At 25.0% G+C, this 20,028-nt stretch overlaps 1 protein-coding gene and 1 non-coding gene across 2 annotated transcripts; both read left to right on the top strand.

The window, feature by feature from the left end:
• Positions 1-642: 642 nt before the first annotated feature.
• Positions 643-19,933, top strand: LOC141525484 (palmitoyltransferase ZDHHC15B; the record flags this gene model as incomplete). Its single annotated transcript, XM_074239999.1, is given in 13 exon segments — positions 643-751; positions 831-857; positions 1,225-1,236; positions 1,239-1,318; positions 1,620-1,740; positions 1,970-2,193; positions 2,628-2,709; positions 2,712-2,756; positions 2,840-2,932; positions 2,935-2,965; positions 7,706-7,789; positions 18,881-18,937; positions 19,149-19,933. Coding segments are annotated over 13 exon segments (1,032 nt in total), but the record flags the coding sequence as incomplete, so codon positions are not given.
• On the top strand, positions 3,627-3,698 carry Trnae-uuc (transfer RNA glutamic acid (anticodon UUC)). The gene has a single exon. It is a non-coding gene; the product is annotated as a tRNA-Glu (tRNA).
• Positions 19,934-20,028: the final 95 nt, after the last annotated feature.

Genomic DNA, 20,028 nt, shown 5'->3' with positions numbered 1-20,028 from the left:
ACCTGATAAAAGGTAACAGTTATAATTTTTATCAGCCATTAAGCCACTATAGCCACTGTCACGCATGCGCTTTGAATGTACATTTATATTCTATAGAAATTACTAGTTTTTTTATATATTTTCCCTGACTCGTTAAAGTTTTGTCCAGCAATTCACCATCTTGGAATGTATTTAAGTAGTAGTGAATTGATATTTATTATTTATCAAACAAGTGTCAATAGTTAACTTGAATAATATAATTTCGTGTCAGTAGACAAAATAATAAAATTATGATATATTTATATAAATAAATCATATAAACATATCTCTTATAATAAAATAACAATACAGCGTAAATCAAAATAACCAATAAAATTTATTTTATGTATAATTTATTAATACATATGATTGTACATGTGTATATAATATTTTTATATATAGAACGTAATTTTATAATAATATTAATTTATTTGAATTTTAATTGAATTAAAGTTTGGATAAAATATTGAAATATGATTCTGTGATAGTGTTATGAACATTTAAGTCACAAAATGACAGAAGGGTGGACTTGATTTTAAATGAAATAGTCTATACATAATTGTTATTGTATACCTTATATTTATTGTAAAATATATATAATAATTTAATAATAATGGGTAAACAAATGGGTCATGTTGGTGGTGTGTTAAAGCATTTAAATGGGTACCAGTTATTTTTATTCTTACAATTGTGTTCTGGTCTTATTATGCGTATGTAGTACAGTTGTGTTATTGTGAGTATTTTAGTATTCATATTAAATATAAATTAAAATAATATAAATGATATATTTATTTGTTTCTCTTTTTTTTTAGATACTATTGATAGTTACATTCAAAAGAGTAAGTAATACAAAATAAAAAATACTTTGTAATGATTTGCTTGAAATTTTTTCGTTAGACATATATAAATAAAGTCGAATATTCCTAATTTTATTTGTTATGAAACAAATTAAAAGCAATACAAAAATAAATTTAACATTCAACAATTTGAACTAATAAACTGATAACAAATATGATAAGTTATTATTTACTTTTTTAGTTGAAAGTTTTCAGTCTCAAATAAGACATGTTTTTTTAATAAAAATTAGACTCATAAGCGACTCAATATTTTAAGTTAAATCAATTACAAAGTCTAAGATTTTAATCATTAATCAATCAATTTAATATTTAATTTTTATGTTAACTTGATCTTTATCTTTTATTTCAGCTTTATACCTGATATTTTTCATATATTCATCGCGATGTTTTTGTGGTCTTATTGGAAAACAGTCTTTACAGATCTAATCTCTGTTCCTGAAGTGGTAATTCCAAAAACATTTATTGTATTATATGAGTAACGTAACATAATGTCCTCAGACAAAATACCCAAACATCAATACTTCAGCAACTAATTATTGCAGAAAAATTAAAAGGTGGTTTCAAAAACTACTACAAATTATCTAAAAGAATCTACCATCGTTATTTGAAAAAAAAATTTTTTCTCTCCTTTACATCATTGCGGGTATTTTTTTTTGTGGGGTTTTTGTCATAATACCATTATATGTTACGTCTTCACAAAAATCAGTACAAACCAATTATTATTATTTATTTTTTTAATTACAGTTTAAAGTCGTTCTGTCAGAAGTAGAGAAGCTACAACAAGCACAAAGTGAAGAAGCGCAATGTGCAATACTTGAAAGACTCGGACAAAACCTACCCGTTTCTAATCGAACAATTAGAGGAGGTAAATTTGAAATTAGAAATATTTATTTATTTAAAAAAGTACTCAAAGTATCATTTGTATAGAGTTTGTTTATCTTGAATCAAGAAACTTTCCTTGGTTTAAATAAATTTTATTTGGTTCAAAAATTTATCTGTTTAACTTAAAACTGAAAATTTTTCCAAGAGATTTTCTTGTTTATCAATGTGAAATCTCAATAATAAAATAATAATCATTAAATTTATGATTACAGCAATTCGCTTTTGCGACAAGTGCCAGTTAATAAAACCTGATCGTGCTCATCATTGTAGCGTATGCCGCGCATGTGTATTAAAAATGGATCATCATTGTCCTTGGGTTAACAATTGCGTAGCCTACCACAATTATAAATTTTTCATATTATTTTTGGGGTATGCGTTAATTTATTGTGTATTTATTGCCAGTACGACGTTGCAATATTTTATACACTTTTGGAAGGTAATTTTATAGATAATATGATAGGATTCATTTGAAATGACAATTTTTATTTTTCGCTGCTGTTAAACGTTGTTCTGAACATCGAAACAAAATTCTGTAAAAATTTCGACCTGTAATTTTAATTTTAAGGGCTTCATGTGAGTTGGAGTAAGATTGTTAGAGGCTCTTTTGAAGAGCGTTAAATTTATTATGAATAACAGTTTCCGTCAATATGATAGTTCAAGGGGAACCGGGCAAAATTGTAGAAAAAAAAAAAAAAAAAAAAAAGAAAATTGATATACATGCTTTTTTAGAACAATACTACTCAGTTTCGGCGAAAAAAAATAGTCATTTCAAAAATGAAACACGCTCATAAATTTAAATATATTGTCATTAATTATTTCAACAATATTATATTACTTCTAAAGAATTAACCGATATTATTTTGTTTATAGGGTGAATTAGATGGTATGGGAAAGTTCCACATATTATTTTTGTTCTTCATCGCTCTTATGTTTGCCGTCAGTCTGAATTCTTTGTTTTTTACCATTGTTACCTTATTTTACATAATCGATCAACATTAGGTAAATTGAATCTTTTTCTTTTTAACATATAATATAATACATAAATTTTTACTTTTATTATCAATTATTCATTACTATTACAGAAGCATTTCGACCACCCATGTTCCGAATGGGAAAAGATAAAGATGGATTTAATATTGGAAAATATAACAACTTCCAAGAAGTGTTTGGTGAAAACAAAAACTTTGGTTTCTTCCTATTTTTACAAGGTATGTTTTGTTTTTATTATTATATTTTTACGCTTTTTAATCGATATTTCAGCTAATTTGTTTAATAAAACGTTTGTAATGAGACAGGCTAAAATATTAATGAATTTTTTTAATCTCACGCAAAAATAATAAAATTTAGTAGAGAAAAACTATTGACTGTAAAAATTGATTTGAAAAAAAAAATAAATGAATGAAATTTTTTAAACTAAACTACTTGCTATATTTAATTACTACAAGTTGTAAAGTTAGTCAAAATAAATTTTAAATGAAATTGTTTATTTGAAAAAAATTAGAATTCTTTCAGTGAGCTTTAGCTCTTTCATTAATTTGAGGAATTAGAGTACTTTAGACGTAAAAATGGCTATTTTTACATTTTTTCGTAGCTTTTATTACAGCAAAAATATAATAAAAATTAAATTATGAGGTGATTATAGTTCAAGACAAACTTCTGCATTTTAGTAATGTGATTAAAATTTAAAAACGATCGGTTCTGTAGTTTTTAAGAATCAGCTCCTTTAAGGTTAAAAATGTTAAGAATATTCAGAGAATATTTTTGAAAATATTAGCTTTTGGAAAATTGAAAGAGGATATTGATTTTTTAAAGTTTCACAGTAGACTAATTTTATCCTTTTAACTATAATTTCATTTTATTTACAATATCTCCGATATGGTGTACTGGTTAGCATATCTGGCTTTCACCCAGAAGATCCGGGTTCGATTCCCGGTATCGGAAACTTTTTTTTTATACTTGTAGAAGTATAAAAATTGATTTTGTTCAAACACTATCGATCAATAAAGAAATATTTTATTAACTTTTAATTATAAAAATAATCGAATTCCGTTAAAATTAACTACATCAAAACTCCTATGTGTTCGAAGTCTAAATATAGTAAGGGAAGGCTATTCTCGTTTTCCTTTAATTGTGTACTGATAAACAAGTAAAGAAAACGATAATAATAGCTTTCCCTCTCTCTTTTTGACATCGAACTCATAGGAGTTTTACTGTACTAAGTCATAACAAATAATTTCGATTTTTCATAAAAATTTGCTTTCAAATAAGATATACATTTCATTAGATTAGGGTATATAAAATAATTGAAAAAATATTCATTCGATAATCATTATAACAGATTTTCAAATTATTAAATTCAAGTTTTTGAATTTAGATGTAGAATAAAAATCGTATTTTTAAAATAGAAAAACAAATAACGTCATGATAATAATCTTTCACAAACGAACTCTTGCTAACTATTTTTAAACATTTTAAGTTAATGAAAAAATAAATTAACATTACTAATTATAAGATTACAAATAAAATTTCGGGTTCATCGTTTTTTGTTGTATATAAAACTTGATACTTCACTTGTAATTTTGTATCATCAATTAAAGTTTTTTAATCTTAATTCAGATACCACATAATTCATAAGTACATATGTATTTTTACTTAATACAAAAAGATGTTTGGTTGAAGCATTTAAACGATAAATTGAAAAATTTTTTAGAAAATTCATAACATTTGGAATGCTATCAAAGAGTTTTCGGTTGATTTTCAGTCTTTGTTTTAAAAAAGAAGTGTGAAATTGAAATGCACATAACATAAAGAACGTTTTTTCTTTTTAATTTTCTTAAGAATGTAATAAGAAAATAAATCGAATTTATTGGAATTGCAGTATTATGGCATCCTTAAATACCTTCTTGTGAGATGTCAGATGCATTAAAATTATCTCAATTTTAGATTGGTCCCGAAAAATATGAAAATCATTAAACCTATGTAACAGCTTAAAATGACTGCAATTCAACTGTCCGTTTCAGTCCTTATTAACCGTTTTGACTTATATTAATGTTTTATCTGTTGCTTAACTATTAAAATTTCTTCTACTGAACATTCAAAGCATAATTAAACCTTTTTTTTTACAGTCAATGGTAAATAAAGATTTAATAATAGAGCCGTGAAATTTATTACAAAAATAATACGTAATACTTTTTCTGTGAGATTAAAAAAAAAAAAAAATACTTTTTTTATATCACCTGTATCGAAATTTCGGGTTTCAATGTCTATTTAGCCGTCACCAAAATAAGATAATTTTACACCAATGTAAATTTTTGCTGACAAAGACAGATTAGATTTTTCTTATGAAAAAAACTCGTTAATTTTTGTCAGCTGTATCACATAATTTCTGAATAAATTAATTTTGCTTCGTTAATCAGATTTGTTTTGTATGAATTTTAAAATAAATAACTTGATAATAGATCTTCTTCCGGTATTATGTATCTCAGTTTGATTGGTTGTAAACATTGCACACGTAATTTTCATAAGTAATATGAAAAATATTAATAGCGTATAGTACGAAATGTTTCATTTCTTAACATCCAATTTATGATTCGTTTGCACAAAAATATGTAAATAAGATTTATAAATAATATAGTTCTTAAATCTTCGTCATAGATATGATTTGTTTTTATTTAGTAAGTACATACAATATCATATTAAGTTTTTGTTAAAATAAAAATACATCAACATAGAATATTTCTTTTCATATGGGTGATGAAGAAATTCTAGCTGAAAATAAACAATTTTTAAGTAGAAATAAAAATTTTAATTTATTAAATAATTTATTCGAGCCAATTGCACAATACCCTTTCATACAAAATATTAATTGTTAAAACAATAACCATTTATAGAAAGATAAATTTTTATTTTCAATATAATGCTATTACTATTACTATTTGACTGAGTAATTGTTCAGAATTGCAAATAATAATTTTTTTATCTGAAATGTAGAAAAATCGGTATAAAAATATTTCAGGTTTTTCAGATAAGTTAAAAATTAAAAATTGAATTTAGTAGAATTATCCGTTGTTTTATTTATTTATTTTTAAACAGCTTTCGGCAATTATAACTTATTTATTAGATACAATATGTAAAGATATCTTTGACATTTTCTATTTTTTAGATTTTTTATTTTTTTAATTTTCGGTTTAACTTAAAACTATAACAAAAACTTATTGCTGGCTTAGTTATAAAATGTCAAGATACATTCAAGATCATTGGACATTTGAACTACAATTAGTTCATTGAATACTTAAGAAATAAAACTGACAAGGGGTGAGACAATGTTCACTAAAAGTAATCTATAACCACATGGTTGGTGTAATCAAATGATCGCCAATAAGTTCAAACAAATGGCTTTCGAAGCTCACTACTGAGTTTGAATTAAACGCATCGTGATTAAATTTAAACTCGCAACGATCAAGTTCACAAGGGCCATAAAATAAAATTCTGGAGAAGAAGACGAAAGATATGAGATAAAATTCGTTGTTAATTGTTTTCATGAAAACGAAATTTTTCATTTTACTTAAAAATAACAATGATTATATTAAATAGTTTGTTAAATATGTGAAATTGAACTGTTACGACGAATCCCGAGGCGAAAAGTTTGAAGCTGGAATAAAACTGCTAAATCTGTTAACAATAAATTTTGCGATCTTAAAAATCATGTAGTTTAAAAACATATTTTCAAAATTGAAATTGAATTATACTTGAAAGTTCTGAAACGGTTTGATTAGAATTAAGTGTATCTTAAGGACGCTCAGAGAAAAAACCATTTTCTTAAAATTTTTTTGAAATTTTGAGTACTTATACTCATAAGTATCCTCTATACGCAGGAATTTTATTAAATGGTTCTTGCAGCACTAAATTTTGAAATATTAACATTTAAAATTTGTATATTTTACTTCCAAACCCTATGTTGACCGACGTTTAAGCGAACGTTTTGTCAAATGTCAATTGTACTTTTTTCGGGATTGTTTTAAAAACTGAGAATCATTAATTGAAAATATAACAAATATTTTTTATCAAAATAATATAAATGAGCGGTATTCATTTTTTTTTTTTTTTTTTATAGAAAGTGTTTGATGTGAGTGACTTTCGATATTTTACGTGAGTGCACAGAAAAAAAAATTTACTTGAATCAAATAAATAATTTTGAAGAATTTAATCTTCTTGATTTGAGTAGAAAAATTTTTAAACTACGAAATTTTTATTGGTTTAAATTAATTTTACTTGATTCAAGACAATGAAACTCTTCAAAATTATTTTCTTGGTTTAAGAATTTTTCTCTTGATTTAAATTAATTTTTTTTTTTCTGTGTGGAAGTAAGTGAAAAATTTCCCTAAGGGAAATTTTGCATTTCTTTAACAACTCAAGAGTTTCTATCTCCGAAAAAGTGCATACGCCACAAAAAATTTTTTTTCAAATATTTTAAAATATTAAAAGTTTGCTTGTACAATTTTAAAGCTTGCACAATTAAAAATAAAGTTTCAAATCAGATTAATTTTCTAAAAATTTGTTTTTCATGATCGGTTGTTAAAAAAAAAAAAAAAAAAATTATCGATATCTTTTTCAAGAAGTAAAAAATGATAGCCAGCCATCAGCTGAGTTTACAATTTAACAGTAGAATAATTTGGCATAGAATGCCTCATTTAAACATCAGAAGGTTCTAAAATTACAAATTAAAGCCGTTTGGTCTAAATTATGTACAGAAATTGCCCAATAACTTTCAACTTATAAATCTAGTTTTAATTAGGCTGCAAAACTGCTTGGTTCGTTGTTTATGAAGTTTAATTCAATTTCAAAAGATTAACGTAAAGCTCAATTCAACTTGAACAGTTTCAATTCATGTTTAAAATTTTTGCCTCGGGTAGAAGTAGAAAAGAAAAACTTTGGAAATTAAATTCTAGTCTTGGAAATGGAGTGGTATATCCAGTACGCGCGCAACATCAAGGTCCGAGTACATACAACTCAATGGGAAATACGCAAAACAGGTTAGCATAATTTATAAACAAAAAAATAACCCGCGCTCTTTGGTTTTGTTTATGTTGTGTTTTTGAATAAAAATTTTTTCTGTGTTATTAACAAATTAAAATTAAAAAGCTTAATACTGACAGCAATCCAAAAGCTATTACACATAACATTAAATACAATCGCGTTCATTAATTCGAGTCAGTTTTTATGTTTATAGACCTTTAGAGATTTATGACCATCCCTCAATTTGGAGGTTTGTAAGGGGACTGACAACTATTTTTCGCAGGAAATCAACTTCTTGACTAAACTAATAACCTCTTTATTAATACTCCGTTATTTTCGATGTTCAAATTTTTCTTTTATTTCCTTTTTTTTCTTCGGTAATTTTCAGACTTGTGAAATTAAAAAAATTCTCTTTTTTTTTTTTTTAATTTCTGATTTTACAATTGAATTTATTGAGAGATTTTTCATTTTTACAGTTGACTGTCTTTTCTATTTGCATGTTTTCCTACTCGCTTAATTTACTTTAAACATAATTTATATTTTTATTATTTTAATATTATCATTTTTTACGTTTACTTTTTTTTATAAACAGCTAAATTAAAAATTTTCCAGTTTTAGATTTTACAAACCTCCAAAGTTATAAGGATGGTCATAAATCTCTACATAGAAACTGATTTGAATTAAAGAACGCGATTTATACAATACTTTGTAACCTATAAAAATAATTAAGTTAGAAATTATTGCATGGAGACTGATGATTATTTAACTAAGAACTCTGTAATTTCGAGTAACACTAATCATTGAAAGTTAAATTGAGACAGTATATAAATATTCTTCTAACACGTTTGAATATGATGAACAATTCCGAACATGTAATGACAGCTACCCCTGGTTAAGAATACTGATTGAAAAGAATTGAGAAACGGTCACTCCATTCAACCTGTAAAGATTGAAAATTTCTTCAATAGCCAAATAACTGTCAAAAAACTTGAATTTCTTCAAATTTTTAATTCTTATGACCGTATATTTGGGTCGAAAAATTTTACAATAAAAAAATTAAGATTATCTTTGAATGAGTATCAATGAACATATCATAAATCTAGCTCTAGAGCTATTTGTCTCCAAATACCTGTTTGTTTACGACCAACGCTTATCTTCATGCTATAAACACTGTTACAGTGAGTTGGTATTAAAAATGTGCGAATCACAAAGCTTATTACACCAACTAAAGTTGACTTGGAAAGAAAATACTACAAATACTATAAAGCATAGTCATACCACTCTATGATGAATATTCTATTAATTAAAAAAAATACCAACAGACAACAAAACATTTCAAGGGAAACTTTTTAATTGAGCTAATTTAATTATCTACTATATTATTGAGGTTTGGGTCGATATTTAAATATTTAAAGAATGAAAAAAAATAAAAATTGTTCCTGATTGAATACCCACACAGAAAGAAAAATTTCTTGACTGGAAAACAAAATTCTTGGCTCAAGAAAATTTTCGGGTGCCTGAAGAAAGACCGAAGTTGTGTTGACCGGAGTAAAAATTTTTCTTGAAATTCTATTCTTGGTGGAAGTAATTTTTCTCAATTCAAATTATCATAAATATTTGATACAATAAATTTTTCTATTTGATCAAGATTTTTAATACTTTAGGAAAGTAGCGCCACTTACTTCAGCTGAGAAAAAAATTTTCTCATCTTGAGAAAATTTTTCTCTTGAATATTTGATACCTATTTTATATTGTTTTAGCGTGCAATTATACATATTGAATGGAAAAAAATGATTCAATATTATTTGATCTTTCCATTTGACATGTTAATCAATAAAAATATTAATGAAAATTTACTTCTATTGAGATATTTAATTTTTTGGAGTAAGAGAGAAATTTTCTCAAGACAAGATCATTTACTTTTATCAAAAACTAAATTTTTTTGGAGCAAGAGGCTGAATTTTCTCAAAACAAGAAAATTTTCTTGACTTAAATAAATTTTCTTGGATCAAAATACGTATTTCTTAAAGCAAGAGAATTTTTTTGGAGTAAGTAAAATTTCTTATGTCAAAAAAAAATTGTTTTTTTCGCTCAAGAAAATAAATAGGAAGAAAATTGTTTTCTTGGTTCAAGTAAACTTTTTTCTGTGCAGAACGTACCAAAATTAGCTACTTTTATGAATTTCACTGGCCTAATTCATTTGAACGATTTTTAAATTAACGAAATTTTAAATTAAACGAAAATAAGAGAGGAGTTAGATAGGATAATTAATTATAACCAAGTTTCTTTCGTTATGTATTGTATCACATAAACTAATTTTGATATAGTTTATACAATTTTTAATTTTTCACTGACTATCTTTTACTCAGTTCCATTTATAAGTTAAACGTTTGTTTCGTTTCTAATGACAATCTTAAAAAGGGCTTCTTAATGATATTTAAATATGAAAGTGAATTTTTTGATATCCCGTGTAGTACAATAAGAGTCTGAAGAACTAGAATTTTGAAATAAAAATTTTCCAAAAATCCATTATTCATAAATTTTATTTTTCACTGTTTGGTGCAGAATTATAGAAAAATAATTTGCATGAATTTTAATAAAATATCAATAAAATGAACCCGATGTTACAGCTACCTTAATAATACTTTTATTAAATAGTAAAATAAATTAAAAACGTTTGAGAATAATTAAAAAATCTTCAGTAAACCATTGCCAAGGAGTGAAATAGAAAAATATAGAAGTACTTTTGAATTTCAATTGTCTAACTAACTTTCAAAGATTGGTGTTATAAACATCAAAATGAAGAGATTTTAAATTAAGACATTTAAAAAAATTAGAATAATCGAGAAGTCAAGCTCAAGTTGATTTTTTTGCTGTAGAATAACTTTATATTATTCTATTGTAAATAAATAAATTAGTACAAAAAATCGAGTGATTAAACACGGTTCAGTTTCTGGCTCTCAGTTTTATTCTGAACTACTTAATAAATTACACAAATACTTTATTTCATATTTTATTAATAACAGTTATTACAAATTACTTTATTAATCCTCTGTTATATTTATTAGTTTCGTTGTTATTATTTATGGTCACTTAATAGACCATTTAAAAATCGAAAATTACATTAAAATTTTTGAGGATCAAAAACTGGATCTTTGTTCAGTAAACATCGATGTTCAAATTATTAATTTCACTCAATTCATTTACATTTTTAATCATTACGAAATAAATGGACAGAACTATCAATTTTTATTTCAAGTTAAATTTTGAAAATTTGTTCTAACAAAACCTGAACTCTCAAGCTTAAAAAAATCAGAAACTGGGTAAATTATCTGATATGCATGAGCATGATTTATAGAACCAAATTTAATGAGTGTTAAATTTATACTTAAAATGCTTCGCGTTCTTCTAAAGTTATTTTTTTTTTTTATTTAAAAATCCTTCAGTGTAAAACTTTTCTGTTAGACAATTATAAAAGTTAAAAAAAAAAATTTTTAAATTTAGAAATGAGAAGTAGACATTCATTTCCTATCGTTATAGTGTATTAAAATTTATACGGCCTCTATTACACTTATGGAGAATTTTAATCATTAATCATCAATTAAAATTTATTTAATTTCCTTGTCAAAGAGTGTAGGTAATTCAATTTAATTCTTAGTTGTCTCATTCTGTAATCTTTATATCTATTTTTTTATTTTTAAATAACTACAGCGTAAAAAAAGTTTACCAATTAAGTAGAATATATACCTATATATAAAAATATTGTGATGCATGTATGTATTACTGTAAATTATTATTAATATTATTATGTTAAAAAAATGCAAAATAAAGTAGTTTGTCAGTGAACGTCTTTGTTTCAAATCAGAATTTGATAGGTATTGTGCATCTGGTTCTCCACTTTAAAATAAAATTTAAAAATTCAACTCTTTAGCACTCACATCAACTTTTCGGTAATCTTCACCGTAATAAGTCACGGGCAATTTGCTAATACTCTACTTTCATACTATATTAAAAATACACAACAGTCTTTGATATAAGGAATCAATCTTTCAATTTTTATATCTACACCATAGGACTCGTAATTAGCGAAATACTCACATTTTCTGAGGAGTAAGAAATCGGGGAGTCTCGATAGTTTTGCTGTGAAACTTTACTGAATCAATTAGTAAGGCTGACGGTCACTTGAATTCATTGATCTGGACAGTGAATACAGATCATGCCATCGTATTTTTTTTTTTTTTTTTGGAGTACTGTTAAATTTTGTATTTAGCGAAAATGTGCGAGTAAATAAAACATAGGTAAATTCCATATTGATTACAATGAATTTTGAGTTAAATGCTATAAGTTTTTTCTAGATAAAGATGATTAATTATTGCAAATACTACATATTTAAATTCTCATTATTTCTAGTTTTGGTTTTATTAGCTAAAGTCATTAAATGATAACTTATATAACTTAGATAGACTTTGCTTGGAGACAACGTTACTTTTGTTATTTTTCTTAATTTTCTTTTTTTTTTTTATACTGTTTTATAAAATGATAATAATTATCATTTCCATTACTGTTGGATTACTATTATTATTATTACTATGTATTCATTTATATGTAAGGCCCTTGGGAAGCTAAGGCTTCAGGGTCTAAAAATTTGATAAATAAATAAATAAATGTTCGTTTACACGGAAAAAAGTCAACTGTAATAAATAATAGTCGATTTGTAATAAGTAATGATCAACTGCTAAAAATGACCATTTCAAACAGTAAAATCGTGATTTTAATAACCACTATGTAATATTTATCATTTAAATGCTACAATTTATTCTTTACATGGAAGAAAATACTATTTCAAACAGTAATATTTGCTACGTGAATGTCTGAAATGCTAAAGTATAATAATTAAGAATTTTGACATTGATATTTATCATTTTGTACCTAAAAAATGATCGCATGATATATAAAAAGTATAAAATACAGTTACTAAATTTCTAATACAAGCAACGTCAATATTTACAAAGTAAAATGGTAAATTTTAAACGCAACGTTAAAAATGAAACTATTATTATAATAATTGACTTGCTTGGACTGGTAAAATGTTTATTTTAAAAGTAGAATTTTTACAAGTTCAAATGTTAAATTTTCCCTGAGTGAGACCCCTGCTCCTTATCTGAGTTCTCCTTCTCCTCATAGTATAGACTATATATATTGAAACGGCAATTTTCACTGTTTGAAACTGTAATTTTTTAAGATGAGAGAGTCGTTATTTACTATAAAGACAGCTACTAATCACTTATTTTCGATATTAAATTATAAATTATGGCTTTTACATTTTCTACATCAAGTTCTGTAATATTTATATTTTTGCGACCCCGATGCCCACTTTACTCTTTGAAATTATAAAAAATAACCAGAATCCGAGTAAATTTTACAGTTTACTTTTTTCCGTGTAGCGACATTTTGTCGGCGATCTTCTGATTATTATTTATTTTTTTAATATATAGAGATATTCTTAAAGTAATTGTAATTTTTACTAGAATCAATATATTCTAACTTTGTGAGACGTCATCTTTTTTAAATAAAATTTTCAAAATTTTAAGAAAAAAGGATTTGCAATGCTTTATAGCTTAAAAAAAAAAATTGATTTTCTTTCTGTGGAACACTTTAGATTTTTTTTTAAAATCCAACATTCAAAAACAAAATTGTTAAGCTTTCACCAAAGTAGGAAATTCAATAACTTCTAATAAAAAAAAATGTTTACTAATTTATTTTCAATTTATTTTTAATATCGAGTCACGTTAGTCAATTTTAATGTAAAATTGAATTTCTTTATTCTTCTGAATTATTTTCACTGAAAAATATAATTATTAACATCAAAAATATTAATGTATATATTAATATATTATTTTTTTTTATTTAACTAATTCATTTCTAAATTCAAATATTTTAATCGTTACAGCATTTAATTCGGCTTTTTTAGTCTTATAATCTACGAAAATGTCATTGATAGTGTATTCAAGTTTTAATATTTACTGAAATGAAATAACTTTAGTTGTGAATGTCTATTATCGATGAAATTTTCGTGAATAGAAAATCAGCTAACTTAAACACATACCATAGTTCACAGATGACACCTACAGTTGATATAACAGTCGTTTAAAATTTCACTGGTTGAATCAGTGAACCAAAATGGCCATCAGTTTTCTCGACCGAATCAGTAAAGTTTGACATGAGAACCAAAGAAATTCCACTAGTTCAATTCAAGGAAGCTTCCGTTTCAACAGAAAATAAAAAATAAACAAAAGGTTTTAAAATGAGCGTAAGCAAATTATTTAAAGTGTGAGTGCTAAGAAAATGAAACTATTTAATTTTTTAATTATTCAGCAAATTGATTAAAAAGTTTATTAATAATCCAATGAAAATAAAATTCTTGAAATCATTTTTGTTTTTCTTAAATAGTTTAAAATAAATGTATTCAAATTAATATAATTTTACATTTATTCATATCGTGCGCATAAAATTTGTTAATAAAGTTTTTAAATAAAAAAATATATAGAAAACTAAAAAAATATAATTTGATAAAAGTAGTTAGAAAATGAAATGAAAAATCGGTTTTGAATGTTCGGGATTACAGTTTCGGTGATGGGATCAGCTTCCCTGAGAGGACTTACGATGAAGACACTCACAATCTACTTGGTGATAATGGGCCTTAAAAATCATAAAGAGATTGAATATTGGAACAAGAGTGTAATTACAAAATATATATTTTATCTTTTTTTATTTCACTCAAGTCTTGCGTACTCAGGTATTCTATTACATTTAGTGCCGTTTATTTGACAAAAAAAAAAGTCATTTTAACTTATCGCTCTGATTGTTATTCAAAAAAATTAAAATTTTATATGCTAGATAATATTTGAAACTGAAAGTTTAAAAATATAATTATTAAATATAAAAAATTATTGCGATATTATAACTAGTTATTTACAGTAATAAATTCAAATTTGTACGTTCAAGCGCTCATTCATATCAGTTTTCAGTTTCAATATATTTCGTTCATAAAGTATTCGTTAATTTAATCCATTGATAAAGACAATAATGATTAAATCACATAGCACTTAACAGTTAAATAAACTAAAAAAATAAAAGACGAAATTGTAATATAAGAAAGGTATTTTTTTCTATTCGTTATTATGTGCATAGTGAAAATAAAAGTATATGCATCGTCAATTGATAAAAAATTTTATGTAGAAAATTAAAATAAAATAATGATAAAGCGACTAATTGAAAAAAAAATCAATACATTCCATTATATTTAAATAATAATTTATGTACCAACGAAAGATATTTTAATATATATCACCTCTATGCAGTCGCATTTAATTATGATCAAGATATTTTTTACAATTCCTCGCATCAATGCTTTAAGTTTCAATAATTATTAACCTGGTAAGAGCTATTTTAAGATTAATGTATAGGTAACTTATAACATGTGTCTCAGGTCATGAGTTGCTATTAATAATACCATATAAGTAGTTGACTACATACATAATTGACTTTTTAAAATTAGGGGAATTTATAAATATCCCTAGGGGATATTTATTAGATAACTAATTTCACAATAGCTAAACAAATGTACACTAAAAAAAAAAATGAAAACTTAAAAAATAAATTTATTTACCTCAAATATTTCATTATTTTAAATACTGCACTGAAAAAAAAAATTTTAAGTCCTATCGCGATAGGGTAAATGCACCAATCAATGATGAACGGTTAATGCACAATAGATGAACGGTTAAACAAACTTTCATGTTTTTTTAGTAAAATATAAATTGTAATAAAACAAATGATATTCATGTAAAAATATCTAATTTTTAATTTCTCTTCCTTTATTCTTTCTCTTTCTATTTTCTTCATTTCTCGTATTTTTTATTTTCCTGTTTCTTCTTTTCGTCTTCTTCTTTCTTGATTTTTTGTTTTAAAGCTTTTTAAAAAAAGTAAGAAAATTCACCATGTAAACACAATGTGTATCTATTGGGTAGACGTTAGAAATTTTTCACCGATAGATAAACACTCAATTTTCGTTTTTTTTTTTTTTTTTTTCGATTTTATTATTTATTCACTATATTTATAACTTTTTTAGTGAAATATAAGTATAATCAAATATACATACCTTAGTTTTTTGATTATTTTCAATAATTATAACAAATAACGTCCACCGGCTATCTGTCACATGCTTACTAGTGGTGGCGCTCTCGAAACAAAAATTCGACATGTCAAATTAAAGAAATTTTTTTCAACTATTATTTTCGATAAAAAAATCAAAAGAATTATTTTTCACTCTCAAAACTATTTGTAGTTATTAAAAAAATTATGACTTTACATTTTTGTTCCTAAATTTAATGTAATTGCTTTTGATAATGAGACTTGTTCATTTATTGGGGGGTGTCTATCTATTGGTGTCATTACCCTAACTTATACGCGTGTTAAATGTGCCATCTGTATAAAACTATACGCTTAAACGTATTGCGATAGGACTTAAACATTTTTTTCAGTGGGATAAAAAATAATCCTCACAACTGTAATAAAAATAATATTTTGATTTAAGAATAAAAAGTTATGATTTTAGCAATTAGATTCAGCAACATTTGGCGACTAAAATTTTAAATTTAATAAGAATATATTTACAGTAAATAAGACATTAATTTAGAAAGAAATTGTTTATATCTTCTTACATCAAATAGAAAAAGTATTGAATTAAATTATCAAACAGCATTTGGACTATCTTTTGCCACTCATTTACAATGGCGGAGCTACTTATTGGTTGTCAAATTTTTTTTCATTAAAATTAATCTAATAATTATCCGCAATTATCAAAAATTAAAGTTGTGATGTAGGTATCAATTATAAAACTTTAATCTTACTTAATTAGTTAAAACCAATTAATTTAAAATAAAAAATATAATACTCATAGTCCTGACATACATTCAAAGTTGTACGTACATTAATTTAAAAATTACTCGTCTAAAAAAGTTAGACAGACTTGATACTTGCATTTTAGATGTAATGACTGTTAAAAAAAAAAAAAGAGTTATATTATTGATTTATTAATGTAAATAGTGTAAGTAAATAACATTAAAATTTTATGTATATTTGCATATCGAATCTGGTATAAATAAATATATCATAAATACATCAGCTATTGAAGTACTTTTGTTGAAATTTTTAAATAAATATGTAATTTTTGAATACTTAGTATTAGATTCACATAATTAACCAATTCACTATTAGTTGAGGTAGTACTGTCAACATTGCGAAAGTCAAATTAAAAAATCTAATCGTCAAAAACTGGTTTTATTTTTATTTTTTTAATTAAAAAAAAAATGAAGTCGTTTTTTTACACTACTCTGATATTTAACATGCCAAAATTAGTTGAATTACAAACAGTACACAGAAAGAAAAATTTCTTGACTGGAGAACAAAATTCTTGGTTCGAGAAAATTTTCGGATGCCTGAAGGAAGACCGAAGTTGTGTTGGCCGAAGTAAAAATCCTGTAAATTAAAATACACTAGAAATTTGAATAGCGCGCTATGCGCGCGCCTAAATTTTAACCAATAATGAATCGTAGCCCGTTTTTTGCGAGTTTCGACCTTTGACTAAATTCAAGACTATCATCATGTATTTTAATTTAGAGGATGATAGTCTTCAAGTTAGTCAAAGGTCGAAACTCGCAAAAATCGGGCCACGATTCATTATTGGTTAAAATTTAGGCGCGCGCGTAGCGCGCTATTCTAATTTCTAGTTTCTCTTGAAATTCTATTCTTGGTGGAAATAATTTTTTCTTAATTCAAATTACCACAAATACTTGATCCAATAGATTTTTATATTTGATCAAGATTTTTAGATACTTTAGGGAAGCAGCGCCACCTACTTCAGCTGAGAAAAAAATTTTCTCAGCTTGAGAAAATTTTTTTCTTGAATATTTGATACCCATTTTATATTATTATAAAAATATTAATGAAAATTTTAATATTAATATTAATATAAAAATACTATGAAAATATTAATAAAAATAACAATGACAATTTACTTCTATCGAGATATTTAATTTTTTGGAGCAAGAGGCTGAATTTTCTCAAAACAAGAAGATTTTCTTGACTTAAATAAATTTTCTTGGATCAAGATACGTATTTCTTAAAGCAAGAGAATTAATTTTGTTAGAATAAGTGAAATTTCTTGTGTCAAAAAAAATTTTTTTTTGCTCAAGAAAATAATTAGGAAGAAAAATATTTTCTTGGCTCAAGTGAACTTTTTTTTCTGTGTAATTCTGAAATCAACAGTATTGTCTCAACTCTTTAATTTCATATAAACATTTCGTTAGACAGTATACTATATAAGTTTGAATTACCTAAAAACATACCGAGAAATAACTTAAAGAAAACATTATAGTATGTTATATTGGTACAACCAATAAAATAAATTTAAATTTAAAAGTTCACTCAGTTTCAACTATAATAAAAATGGTGAATTATATATTTTTATCAACTAAATTACTAAAAAGTCAAACAATGTTAACTTCTTGTTTAGATTAATTTTCATAAAAACAAAAAAATGAATAATACATAAATATAAAAAAAAAAGAAAATATTTTTAGTAATAAGTAATAACCCATCCCATTCGAGTACTAATTAAGAATCTATATTGATGATTAAAAAAAAAAAAATAATGGTCAGTTTTAGTTTTTACACAAAGTACCTTGCTTTATAGTTAATTTTTACGGATAATTAGTCACATGTTGAAATAAATAGAACTTATTTAATCAAACTGTGAATTATTGCTTCGTTGAAAATTAAAAATCTAAAACTTAATGTCAAAATTTAATTTTTTATCCTTCGAAATTTTAACTCTTAAATTAAAATCAGCATTAAAGTCTAACAAAGCATCAAGCTAGTAGATCCAAATTAATTATGTACTTTTCAAAGTGAACTAATAAAAAATACTAATCCATTGATGATTTTCTTTTTTTCAATTTATTCTTACTTTTTTAAAATTTATTTTTTCAAATTAATTTTCTTTTTCACGACTAAAACGCGCACTTCTACGTATCTTTTTATCATAGGTGTGGCCTTGAGATGAATTTGATAGAAGGAGGAACTATTATTGCACTTGGTGCTGGGTAACTAATATTAATTTTATCTTTAGCACTTTTTTTTTCTTTTATTTTACTGGCAATACATTATGTATTAATATTTTCATTCAAATTTAAGATAACCACTTTTTGTTACCGTTACTATATTAATACAATAAAATAAAATCAAGTATAACAAAGGTAAATTTATCAACTAAAGAAATTAAATGTAACTTACTAATTATTAAAAATTTTTTAGCACTGCTGTTGTAGGACCTATTGTGGAAGCCAGTGAACCTTTGGTGAATTCAGTCGAAATACTCTGATATTTATTTCAAATAAACTATCACGAAAACATTAAATTTTATTTTTAAAACAAATTTACATTTGTATTTTAATAATGCTGTAAATGAACAATACATTGTGAAAAATAATAATAAAACGAATCGGATTTGAACAGGAAATTTCAAATTAGTAACATAGTCATAAGAAAAATTTTCTGATCAGGCCTGATATGAAAGTTAGCCAAATTAGGCTTGTAGAGTAAAGTCAAACTACTTTTAAATATTATAACTCGAAAGTAATATTCGATAACTATATAAACAAGCATTACTAAAGATCTTTTCAAATCGATTACTTCGCCGCGTATAATAAGTGGATTTCTTATTTCACTTTTTTATATTTCAAATCCTTATGTTTATTTATAAATAAACACTTAAATATCTCTGAAACGCTCTTTTCTGGATTCAAAAACACGAATTAATGACCGAAAGACCGACATTAACTGCCTTATACGCTCTGCAATTAGTTACGGTAAGTAAAAAACTAGTTATAAATTGAATTTTTGTTATACTCGCTCCAAAAGTTCAATTTTTTAGCGCTGGGTGGCGTCCGTAAAGGGATTCCTTTCTAGAGACTCTACCATACCGTCTTTTTTTCCCGACCTAGACCGTGAAGTTTTACCCCCTCTTTTTTTTTACAAACTTTTCGAGTACACTTAGACGAAATTGAGAGAGATTGCAGGGGAGAAGGGGTTCAATTGAGCCACGGGGCAATTGAGCCACTCGACTTTGATCAAAATTTGAAATCATTACAATCAATAAATTTTGAAAAATTGAGACTTTTGTATTTTTAGGTAT

Source organism: Cotesia typhae, unplaced genomic scaffold, assembly GCF_013202065.1.
Source record: "Cotesia typhae breed Kobodo isofemale line unplaced genomic scaffold, CoteBio_Ctyphae contig_26, whole genome shotgun sequence".
In the NCBI taxonomy this organism is placed as follows: Eukaryota; Metazoa; Arthropoda; class Insecta; order Hymenoptera; family Braconidae; genus Cotesia; species Cotesia typhae.
Note: the sequence above shows the minus strand (reverse complement) of the source record. Positions and strands in the feature narration are given on the sequence as shown.